At 41.2% G+C, this 12,482-nt stretch overlaps 2 protein-coding genes across 2 annotated transcripts; both read right to left on the reverse strand.

Moving 5' to 3' along the window:
* Positions 1 to 7,088: 7,088 nt before the first annotated feature.
* On the reverse strand, positions 7,089 to 9,954 carry LOC136255092 (uncharacterized). The gene is made up of 2 exons (XM_066047812.1): positions 7,908 to 9,954; positions 7,089 to 7,753 (listed from the first exon to the last, which is right to left on the reverse strand). The coding sequence occupies exons 1-2, from the start codon at positions 9,952 to 9,954 to the stop codon at positions 7,089 to 7,091; spliced, it is 2,712 nt and encodes a 903-aa protein (XP_065903884.1).
* Positions 9,955 to 9,982: 28 nt separating this feature from the next.
* Positions 9,983 to 11,587, reverse strand: LOC136255093 (uncharacterized). The gene has a single exon (XM_066047813.1). The coding sequence runs from the start codon at positions 11,585 to 11,587 to the stop codon at positions 9,983 to 9,985; it is 1,605 nt and encodes a 534-aa protein (XP_065903885.1).
* Between the last annotated feature and the right edge of the window lie 895 nt (positions 11,588 to 12,482).

The following is a 12,482-nucleotide window of genomic DNA, read 5'->3' on the forward strand; positions in this document are numbered from 1 at the left end:
CTAATATTCATTCAAACTGAAACAATGTCTGTTGTGCATTGAAATCACACAGGGGCATCAGAATAAAAGTGAAAGTGGTAAGGTTCAGTCTTAATGCTGCCTTTGGCAGTTAGTCTAAGGGGTCTGGGGGGCATGCTACCCCAAGAATAAAATGAATTTTCACATTTTGAGATGGCATTTGGAGGGCTGTGTGCAAGGCCCAAGTTGGCAAGTAAAAGATGTTGTAGGGATAAAACTGGATACTGACCAAAATGCATCTCCACGATATTGTTTAATTTTTAAACATTACCTGTGTTTATTAACCAGAGATAACCTGTAAGGAACGTTTCCAAAGTAGCTACACAGACAAACAAAGTCAAAGCTAAATATAACAGTAATTTTTTGGAGGCTCTTAATATGGACAAAGTAGAGATGAAGTTGTTTCTATCAATTGTTGCCATTAAATAAATGCTATGTAAGTACTGTATGTTCACTACTTTTACTTTTGGCTTCACCAACTTTGAAATTTTATTTTATTTCAGCAAAAAAGTAGTGAGGCTCTGGCCTCACTGGTCTGATGTCCTTGAAGTACATATATTTTTAAACCAGGCACGTGCTCACAGCTGGCCTTCAGCCGGCTGTGGGTGCGCACCTGGTTTACTGAAATTGTTTTTGTAAAAGTGTGTGTGTGTGTGTGTGTGTGTGTGTGTGTGTGTGTGTGTGTGTGTGTGTGTGTGTGTGTGTGTGTACCTATTTATCTATGTTTGTCCATACGCACCCACGTGAGCAAAATAGTTAAATGGAAAAGCAGCTTTTACGTAAGAAGTAAAAGTTAAATGAAGTCTGTATTAAATTTCTGCACAGGTAAACTTTGCTCTGAGGTGGTTTCTTTTCGGCGGTCTGAAATACGGGTGTGGCGACTCTCTTCCGACTTTGTGAATTACCTTCCTTCGGGTTCTACAGGAATTTAACAACTGAAAAACAACTGTGCAAGCCTCATAAACTACCAGGAATAGCCTATCCCTTTGAGTTGGAAAGGGGGCGTATCCCCTACGTACGCGAACGAAAATGAAGAGCAGCTTAGAGACTTTGTCGAGAGAATTTGTGGAAAAAACACGATAGTCAAACTATAAAACAGTTTAGAAGATACTTCTTTGTGTGATGTGTTGATAAAAGCGGTTTGTTTAACAAGCGCTTCCTTAGCAGCGCATAGCAACGTAATTGAAGAATTCTGAAAATTTTGTAAATTAGAATTACGATAAATTAATTATGTATTATTGCACAACCAAAAACGTACATAATACATATAGTTGGTTAATAACTTAATTTCAGATGAGTTAGCTAGCTGCATGGTGCCTGGTTTTTAGAAGTAGTACAACATCAACTTGTTCTACCTTACCTGTGTAGCCTATGTACAGTGATAAAATATAATGTTTTATAGATGACCTACCATAATGTCCTATCATTTGTAGTTTTGAACAGACATGGTAGAGCATGGCAGGACACTTTAGTTGTAACTATGGTTGTAAACATGATTGTTAACAGTCAATTGGCATAGCTTATATATGGCATATCAAAACTAATGTTAAATTTACCGGATTCCGCAAGGTTTTGTCCATTTCCAGTAAAATTTACACCACCTTGTAAACAAACCACTATAACTTCCGCATACTTCAGTTTATGGAAACGGTGTTTGGTTTATCGAATTCGTTAATGTCAGGCGAGTCCCGTGGTATATTAGATATTGCTCTGAGATAAACAGAAAGGGCAGAAAGAGCCTTGTTCTGGTGAATTACGCATCATCAGGTATGTAAAAAAATGAAGGTATTTTGAGTACTTCTCTGTAAAATTACCAGTTAAACACTCAGTACGGGTGAATTCTTATTCAGTACGCTTCAACACATACAATGATACCAAGTTTTGGGGATTTGGTGTAGGATAACAGTCTGTACTTTTAGGATTTGTCCACCCGCGTGATCAATTTCTCCAATAGGGAGTGCGCATTATGCCATTATCAACAATGAATAAGTGACACTGTGGTAACGTTACAAACGCAGTAGCTATGGGTGGCATTGTATAGGGCTTTCTTTCATTGTATAATGTGCTGTAGAAATTATGGGTGCTAATGCCTGTACTTTGTGTTTTCTGAATATAATACAAAACGCATGTATTTTGTATTGGACAAGGGAAGTACAAGGAATGACAAGGTTTTTTTAATCAGCTTGTTTGACAAACCTGAGGTAGTGAAAGGGTTATAAAGTAGATACTACATCATTTTAATGACTAATTCTTTAGAATTAAGGGTAAAACTTAGAATTCTGTGAAAAAAACTGACCATTGAGGTTTTGGCTGTGAATTGACAAAATGTACAGAGTAGTCTTGATATGGGAACATTGGTCACTGTGTTGTCGTGTGCTATTTGGCTGCTGCCAATTAGCCAAGTATGTTCAAGGTCACCCTCCTTGGGGTTGTAACAATGTAATCTCCTAGCAACCGCAGAACAGATATCATTTGCAGTCAAAACCATAAACCAAATAAGTAATCTAATGTGGATCTAGCGGTGGTGAGACTGAGAGTAAATAGTATGCGCATCAATACATTATACACTACGTGGGCAGTAACTGAATTCAATTCGATTTCATATCGCGTGAGTTAATTAATTAATTACATAATAAAAATTTAAATGGCATCAGTGATTGTATTACCTTCTTCGTATTTCTTGAAGTCAGAAAAGTGTTCGCAGAGAGGAATATTGTTAGTACACATACATAATGTTGGGTGCCAAGAAGCTAGCTAGTTGTTATGAGTAAATCTGTACCGGGTACAGAATGGTATGCTATTCCTTTGACGCTCACTCGTGGTCACCGTATTGCTTTCACAAACCGAGTATAACACTAGGTATGCCGTCATTTTGGTCTTGGCGTAATAGCCATGCTTTGCGAAAGATATCTCAAGACTGTATGACGCCCCCTTGCTAATCGAGCTAATGCACATTAAGTCCAGCCAATTCACCTCTTCAGGTGGATTGACAAGAAGCCGGATTGAATGCGTATTGCGATCAATCCAGTTCAGGTGTGAAATGGTTTGATCCAGCTTCGATGAGCATTCGACTGTGGTGTGAAAAGGTTCTTTTTGATAGCTACAACATTATGTCTGACCAAACTTCATTATGGTCTGACAGTTATGCTATTTGTTCAGTAAATGTCCAGAGTCTGACTGTTATCTGTTATTACTCTGTAATACTGTGTATCCTGTAGGTTACAAAAATAGAATCTGAAAATTATAGTGCTCCACAGCATGTGTAACTCCAGCTGTGCATACCTTACCAAACGTGACATACCCATAATATATTATACACTTCTGCAGTGTTCCCCCTACTTACTTGCTACTTACAGTACCAGCGGTCAAATACAACGTCGCACTCACTTGCACCGTTTTCTTGAGTCACGAGTAGACTCGAGCAATTTGCAAGTAAAGCTGCTCGTGTCTTGCAGAACTGAGAGTTGTGAGAGTTCTATTCATGAGCCATCTGTAAGGAATGTGCTAGTCTATGTAGAAATGCACCAATTTATCAGTATATAATTGGATATCGGCTTATTGGCTAGATTTCAGTAATACCAGTATCAGTAATTACAGTATTAGCAGATCATTTAACCGACTAAGTTTACTGACCCTGATGTTATTGTTTTCATAACAATAAGACAAAAAATAAAAGTTTAAAAAATGGTAATTTGTAAAAAATGTTGGTAAACATGAACATTGGAATGGTTATCGGTATCAACAATGATGTGAATTTCAATATCAGCTAATTACAGATGTTTATACAACTATATTATATTGTAGTTGCTAACTGATATGAGATTTTGCCACTTAATATCCTTTATAATATCAGAACTGGTGTATATTTAAATGTTCCATTAGTACCTTATGAATTCTACGTACCTTGTGACTGCACCCACTGATGCTAGTGGTTATGCTTATGAGTTCGACATTAAATCAACTCTACTGTATAACACAGTGCCATTTCACTACAACTACTGATCACTATTCACACCTCATGGTATGGTAGATCCTGTTTCCCTTCAGTTAAAATGTCCACAAAACAATTCATTAATACACAAAGGTTATAGCCCATCATAATTCAACAATCATTTATATGCATATGTACATATATCTTTAAAATACATGTGTGAGTACCATATTTCCTTGTATAAAACCCTGGGCTTCTATTTCCTTCCCAGCATTTTTCATTTGCAAACAAATATGGCCTTTATTTGAGACTGGGCATTCAGTCTCAGCGTTTAACTGAAGGTAGAACACTGTTATTGCAATGGTAAGCATGGAGAACCTGTGAAGTGTACTGCTGGCACTTTTAGCCTGACAAAAAAAGTAGCCTGGCAAAAAGCCTGGCATGGCAAAAGTAAGTATACGTTTCATGACAAAAGATGATTAAACGTACACCTCTAGCTCAGTGTGTGAAAACAAGTTGGCATTGATTCTGGTCCAGACCTAGTTTGGCGTCATCCACCCCTTTGGAAACAGTAAGGGTCAGGTGAAATACTAAATCATTTCCACCGCCTATATTCGGCAGTAGCCAATTAATGTGTGCCAATGATCCTCACACAGAAATCACCAATGCTTTTGTTCAAATTGAAGGGCAATCATCTGACACAACAAGCAGTGTGTGTGCTGTCTAATTGAATTCCTTTGAAATGGTTTGGTATCTCTAACCAGACCTTACTTTTTGCAAAGGCGCGGGCGGCACTAGACCCTCTATTTTAAAGGGGGTGCTTATAATCGAAAATCTATAAGCGCCACCCCAAGAAAATACGGTCTGGCTACGTGAGACTACCGTATAACCTAAATATTTCAAGGGGTAAAAATTTCGCTCATTTCGCGGAGGACGTTATCAGCAAAAACTCGTACCCTTGAAATATTTAGACCTCCATTTAGTCTAATACATTTTGGGAGTGTTTATAAATCCACGAAACTTTTATTTTTAGCAACATTGCTTAACCTTCGAAAAATTTGCCCCTCAAAATATTTAGGCTAGCTGTACGGTAAATTAGCTGTTTATTATTATTATTATCTAATTCATCCAAATAGGAAGAGGTGGCACCAAAAGGCTAGGCCTGCACGAGGATGCTTCCCCAAAATATTACACACATACGTATACATATAAGCATAGATACTACACCCACTGGGATTGGAAACTACGCATACTTCCCATACAAAAATCTGCCGTATCCGCACCTCCAGTTGATTGGTGTTAACTCAGAAGAACTTTCTTTAACTTCTGTAATACAATATATATTGAGTAGTGTGAAGTTGAAATTTCTTTCTTTTGGTGAACCATCACTGTCAGCCTTTCTTGAATGCCAGATAGGACGCTAAGGACGATTACTCCTGTGGCCGCTCTCAAACTTTGCTAGCTCTAAGTCTCAAATGGCGGTTTCTACAAAAGCCAATTTTGTACTGTGCAGGTAACTTGGTATGACGAATCGAACCGGCGTAATTGTAAAAAGCTTCTTTCATCACAAAGGTGTTTTTCAGTATTTGCGCTCCGCCCAGGTCTTCTTCTTTTGCTAGCTCTAGCGTAACGAATCAATGTCCTGGGTAAGTTATCGTTTCATTTCCTGATAGATAAGACATCAGTTAATCAAACCAACACAGTTTGAAACTCAACTATAGCCTTGAAAACAAAATTTTGTATTTTTAAAAAGTTACTACACGTGTCAACTGCGTAAAAATATTACTGTTTCAGTTGAACGCGCAGGAATTACGTTGTTCGCAACCACTTTGGTGCTTCTTTGGAAGTTTCTTTTACTGTTACTGCTTCGTTATTGTGACTACAGTATCGGCAGTGGGAAGATAACTTGGCAGAACATCTCGCAGAGCATAGATTTATTTCATGTAGAAAGGTGTCAACGGAGGTGCGGATAGAGGTGTCATAAACACCAGTTTCCAATCCCTGGTGGGTGTAGTATCTATGATATAAGTTACTATAGCATACAAAAAAAAAAACTGCACAGAGAACATGTACAAAAAACAAGAAAACACAACACATGCACACACAAGACAAACTAGCAGATTAAACAGAATCAAAAAAGTAGTTTGAATGGTTTTGGGAAGTGGTTGAGAATCTGAACAATCATTAATACAAAGAAACCACGCAAAATGCGAGACATAACGACACAAACCTGCCATGGCGCACACTCGCTGTACGTCTACTTCCACTGCCTCTCTCCACTTTCTATAGATATAGTCTACTATACCAAAAGTTGAAGAAAACTACTGGCTTCCCCCGTGACTGTCCCAACAAGGAAGATACGCATGAATTGCATTGACACGCTCCAAATAAGTCAGATTTACCGCAAGTCACGCGATTTGCTACTCCAGTTTATGACGTCATTAGTTAGACGATAATGGGGCTGTAAAGTTTTGCAAGGTGGTGTCGTGAACGTAGGTACGCGCTGTTGTTAGATTTGCGACCACGGTCAAAGTCTTGACTGGTCGAAATTTTGCTTTGACCTGTGATTAAGAACCTTTTTCGACCTTTAACCAGTGACTTAGCGACGATATTTCAGAACTTTTCAATTGTGGGTTGGAAATTTTTACCTTTGACCCATTTGGTAGCCTTGACTTTGACCGCGGTCGCAGATCTACCTAGTGAGTAGTTTCGTGCCCAGACCGCTTATTTCTTTTTATGTGGGGGCGGAGAAAAAAGGGTCTGGTGGATCTCCAATACATTTTTTGTGCAGCCGGATCTACAACTTTTGGGGATCGTTGATTAGTGGTGATGAATAGCAAAGGCCTGTTAACGAATTCGAAGCAACAATAGAAAATACGGCACGCGTGCCTTTTTTCTCCGCCCCTACACAAAAAGGAAAAAAAGCGGTCTGGGCACGAGACTATACAGTGAGTGCTTGTATTGTGGGGGACTGTTGATTAGTATAGCTCGGTTCGTTCACTGTTCGCCACGGATACATACGAAACACAACACTGTCACTACTATTGATTACATGTGCTACAAAATTCAAAGTGACGTCATATTCCTAACCTATTACACGTGATCATAAACTACGTATTGTTAATGTATAATGTTATAACTAATCATCGACATCCTCCGGGGGGCCACACAAGACACTGGTCCATTCGGCTACTCTTGCACGGGCCTTCATAGCTGCTTGTCTTGTGGGGCGGATGTCCTGTGGCTGTGATGTATTCTGCTGATTGCTCTCAGAATCTAACTTGTCCTGGCTATTGGTAGCATCTGAGTTAACAGGTTCAACATCGGTCTTACTTGTTATCTCGAGTGGGTAAAGTCTGCTTATAGGTCTATTTGTCCTGCCACTGCTTGTGCGAATGTTAACAGCTCTGATGAGTCCATCATGTCCAGTAATGACATCCTCGATTACTGCGAGTTTCCAACTGGCTCTGGGTGTGTTATCATGGACTAAAACAATTTCACCCTTCTTGACTATCTGGGAGTTTTTTCCTGTTGCACGATGGAATTCCCTGAGGGATGTGAGGTACTCTGTCCTCCATCTTCTCCAGAAGTTGTTCAATAACACTGTTATGGTTCTTGCTCTCCTTTTCACTTCTGAGTTGGAGCCATAATCAGGGTCACTAATCTCATCTCCTTCGGTTATTGGATGTGGGAGAGAAACAATCCTCCTACCATACAGCAAGTGTGCTGGAGTGAGTGGTTCTGGGTCCTTAAGGTCAGGGGAGACATACGTTAAAGGATGGTCATTGAGAATGGCTTCGATTTCTATGATTATTGTTTGTAGATCAAGTAGACTCACATACGATCTTCCGAGTACCTTCTTAAGGGAAGTCTTAGTCAAGCCGATAAGTCGCTCCCAAAATCTCCCCGTACCAGGGGGCACGCTTCGGGATGAATTTCCATGTAACTCCCTTCCGACTTAAAGCATCTAGTAAGATCTTGCAACTGAACAACTTGTTGAGTTCATCAGCGGCTGCTAAATAAGTGGACGCATTGTCCGATAACATAAACTTGGGCAAAGACTTGCGACTGCTAAATCTCCTGAAGGCTTGTAGGAAGTTCTCGGTGGTGAGGTCAGTTACTATCTCAAGATGCACGGTTCTGGTCACTGCGCAAGTAAAGAGGCACACATACACTTTACTCTCTTTACCTGTGTCTCTCACATATAAGGTGCCAGTGAAATCCACACCAGTCACTTCAAAGGGCTGTGTCTCTTGAACTCTACACTTGACAAGGGGAGGTGGATCCGGTGTTTGATATGGCTTTCCTTCAGTCTTCCTGCAGATCACACAATGTCTAAGAAGTTTCCGTATCAACTGTCCTTTACCGGGAATCCAGTAGCTCTGTCTGATGGCTGTCAATGTTGAAGTCACTCCAGCGTGTAGATGTTTCTCATGGACTGCATAGATAATGATTCTGGTGAACGGGTGTTTGGCTGGTAGCAAGTAAGGAAATTTCACCAGTTCAGAGACTGGGGCATTATGAATCCTCCCGCCACAACGAATGAGTCCACCTTTGTCTATGAATAAACGGAGTTGACGAACTAAAGGTGATCGACTTAATTGAAAATTGATGTTCTGGATTTCGGCAGGGAATGATTGCTGTTGTACAGTTTGGATCCATTTCAAGTTAGCTTGTGTACGCTCTGCAGGGGAGATAGGACCTGAGTACTTGATGGATGGCTTTCTTATGTTTCTCACAAATCTTAAAATATATGCAGTAACATTGAGGAGTCGTGATAGGCTGTGGTATGCTGAAACATCAAGAATATAGTGAAGGCCAGTGTCTTCAACAGAGGTAGTACTTTGTGTCTCTGGTTGAGCAGTCTCTTCAGCTTCCACTAATGAAACCTGTAGCTGAAGGGCTTCTGTAGGTTTCCACTCTGGCCCAAGGTTATCAGACAGTAACCAAGGTGGTCCCTTAAGCCACATCAAGGAAGACTGTAGCTGGTCATAAGTAATACCTCTTGTCAGAAGGTCTGCTGGGTTGTCATTGGTTGAGCAAAATCCCCAGGAAGCTGATGGTAGTACATTGTGAATCTGACTTACTCGAGAAGAAACAACCTGTGGAAGGGTCTTCTTGCTATGGATCCAGTACAACACAATCTGGCTGTCAGTCCACATAAAAACAGAGGTGTTGTGTAGTTGTAAGGAATCAATGATAAATTTGGCAAGATGTGTAGCTGTCAATGCAGCCATGAGCTCCAAGCGAGGTAAGGTTGGACGCTTGAGTGGAGCAACACGGGATTTCGCCATAACAAATGAAGACTCCTGTTGTAGCTTGAGAAATGCTACAGCACCATAGGCCTTGGTGCTGGCAGCAAATACATGAAGTTGTACATTGTTTTTCTCGTAAGTGATGGTAAAGTATCGTCTATTGATATTAAACTGTGGTAACTGCTTGATGTCTGTGACTATAGACTGCCATTGCTCACAGAGCTCAGGTGCAAGTGGTTCATCCCATTCCAGGTGTTTTTGCCAGAGGGTTTGCATTAGAAGCTTGGAGCAGATGGTAACTGGAGCCGCTAGTCCAAGTGGATCAAACACCTTCGATGAATTTTGAAGGACTTCACGCGTAGTAATTAGATTTATGGTAGCCAAAGTGGTGTTCTTGGGTACGAGTGATAGTTTGTCTGTATCAGTATGCCAGTGGACACCAAGGACATTAGCAGGTACAGTGGAGTCAGCAGTGTTTTCCTGACGTTTTATCAAACTAAGTTGTGAACTATTCAATACCCATGATCTTAAGTTAAATTTGGCCTCTGACATAATGACTCTAGCCTGTTTGTAATACTGGGTTGCAGCCAATTCTGTCTCACACCCTGACACAATATTATCAACATATAAATTGGCTTGGATGTCATGTGAGAGTGGTGTGTTATAGCATTGTAAATGATGGTACAGTGCAGCATACAACATAAATGGTGAACTTACAGCTCCGAAGAGTACTGTCTTGAAGCGGTACATGATGAGCTCACTGTTGGGATCTGTAGCGTCACTGAGCCAACAAAAAGCGGGTGTAATCTCTATCACTCTCATTAAGGTGGATATGGAGAAAGGCTTTCTCAATATCAGTGGAGATGGCATGGTTGAGTGTACGAAAACGAAGGATGATTGAGCATAGATCATTTAGAAAGTGAGGACCGGTGAGTAAACAATCATTCAAGGAGGGATGATCCTTTGATTGACAGCAGCTACAATCGTACACTATGCGGATTGGTGTTGTGATTGAGTTCTTTTTGACGCAGTGGTGAGGAATAAAATGGGTCAGGCCAGGTATTTCAGGTGTGTACACTCTTTCAATAAAACCTCTGTTGAGTTGATCACAGATAACGTTGTTGTATGTTTGTAGGAGACCTGGTGTTAGTGAAAGACGGTGAGCCAATGTTCTCTTCCTGCATACATTAGAGTTAGTTGGCAGTGATGGGTGGCTCTCTTTCCACGGGAATTTGGTGCAGTATGAACCATCAGGAAGACGAGTAATACATGTCCGCGAGTACCCTTGTAAAAACTGTTTGTCTGAATTGTTCTCTACTGCTATTCCAGTTGTCTCAAGGTCGTAAAACTTTTGGATGTTGTGATCTTCATTGTGCTGGGTGGATACGTGAAGGGCACTCGTTACTACATTGAGAGAGTGTGTATGTGAAACTGGTCCTGAAAGCAGGTAACCAATCTTAGAACTAGTAGCAGTTGGACCGTCCCCTCTAATGATGTGGTCTTCCACTATGTCCCAGTAGTGGTCAGCTCCTATGAGGAGGGAGATATTGAAGTCTCCATCTGTGTTGACAGGGTGGGCTAACTGTAATCCATGCAGATATGGTAGTGCTCTTACTCTGGCGGTAGCACTTATCTTCAGTGGGACAGCAATGGTAGGGACGATAAGGACTGATAAAGAAATGTGTTCCTTGGATTGCGTCTTGACATACACAGTTACAACTGCCATGCTCTTGTGGTGTGATTGATTCGCACCAAATGCAGCAAGAGAAATGTTTTCCTTCTTGTAAGGCTTCAGTGACAAAAAATCTGCCAATTCTTGGGTCAGGAAGGAACGTTGAGACCCTTCATCAAATAGTATGTTGGCCCTAGTTTCTGCATGTGAAGAGGAAGTAATTGTTGCTACAGCAGTTTTCAACAGGCAAGTATTGTCTTTACCAAGCATGCTGTGTGATGGAGGATGGGCCAGAGCAGTGAGTGAAGCTGTTGAGTTTGTATTGACAGTGTTCCCTGTGGCCTGTGTTTCAGAGGTTGCTGGTTGAGAAGCTGGCTGTACTTGAGTTCCATTTCTAGTTATTTCATTACAGATACTTGTGTGGTGCCTACGGCCACATTTACGACACCGATACTTGGAGTTGCAACTAGACACTCTATGATGGCCCAAGCAATTGAAGCACAATTTCTCTCGCTTAATTATATCCAAACGTTTCTGGTGGTCCTTGATGGCTTCACAGGTACCAGGAGCATGAGGTCCCTTGCAGTACACACATGTTGACTTCTTCAGAGTTGGGAGATCACTTGCTGTGCGTGAAGGTTTACGAACAGAGCTTGCATGAAATGAAGCTGTAAACTGAGTTGAGTTAGATTGGGGGTGGTGAGAACCCATTTCTAAAATTCTGATCTCTGTAAGTAAAGCACCTTGTAGTTCATCAATGGTCCACTCATCACTGCCGTGCTGTCTTGCCAAGTTGACTCTGACATCTGCTGGAAGCTTGTTCAGTATGATAGGGACTAACAACGAACCATGTCTCACGGGACTTGCCAAGTAAAGAGAGGCTTCGTGCGTGACTTTCAACTGCATCATAGAATAGTTGTAGAGCTGATGATGAGTTCATTGGATTGTGTATCTCAAGTAGGGCGTTCATGTGAGCGTTTACTAGCTTATGTGGTTGGCCATATCTTTGTCGCAGTAAAGTGACTGAATGCTCATAATTGACTCCTGTTAGTGGGAAACCAGCCACAACTCTTGCAGCATTATGTTGTAGTTGTGCACGCAGATAGCTTAACTTCTGAACATCACTTAGAGATGAGTTATTGTGTACGGCTGCCTCGAAACAGTCCCAGAAAGACTGCCACTGTAATGATTCACCTGAGAAAACTGGAATACTAAGCTTAGGTAGGCGGGTGGTAGCTCCACTGCTGCTTGGTACATGGCTTGCTGGGATTGGGGCTACATGGCTTTCTGAGGTGACAGCATTTGTGGGGATTACTGGATGTGTGGCATGGCTTTCAGAGAGTGTGCTCACATGATTCTCTGGTTGTGTGACTGTGACTGGTACTGTTTGTGTTTCATTGTTGTGTGGAATCACTTGTGTATGATGGGTGTCATCTGTAGCAGGTATACTCACTGTTTCAGATGAGGCGGTAGACTCTTCATTGTTCTCATCAGAAGATGGGACCTGTGGTGGAGTGACTCCTGTTATAACAGTGCTGGGGTTTGGATGAGTGCGGCGATATAGTCTTAAAACTCTATCAACTTGAGCTGCCTGTTGGGAGATTGT

Source organism: Dysidea avara, chromosome 5 (assembly GCF_963678975.1).
Source record: "Dysidea avara chromosome 5, odDysAvar1.4, whole genome shotgun sequence".
Lineage (NCBI taxonomy): Eukaryota > Metazoa > Porifera > Demospongiae > Dictyoceratida > Dysideidae > Dysidea > Dysidea avara.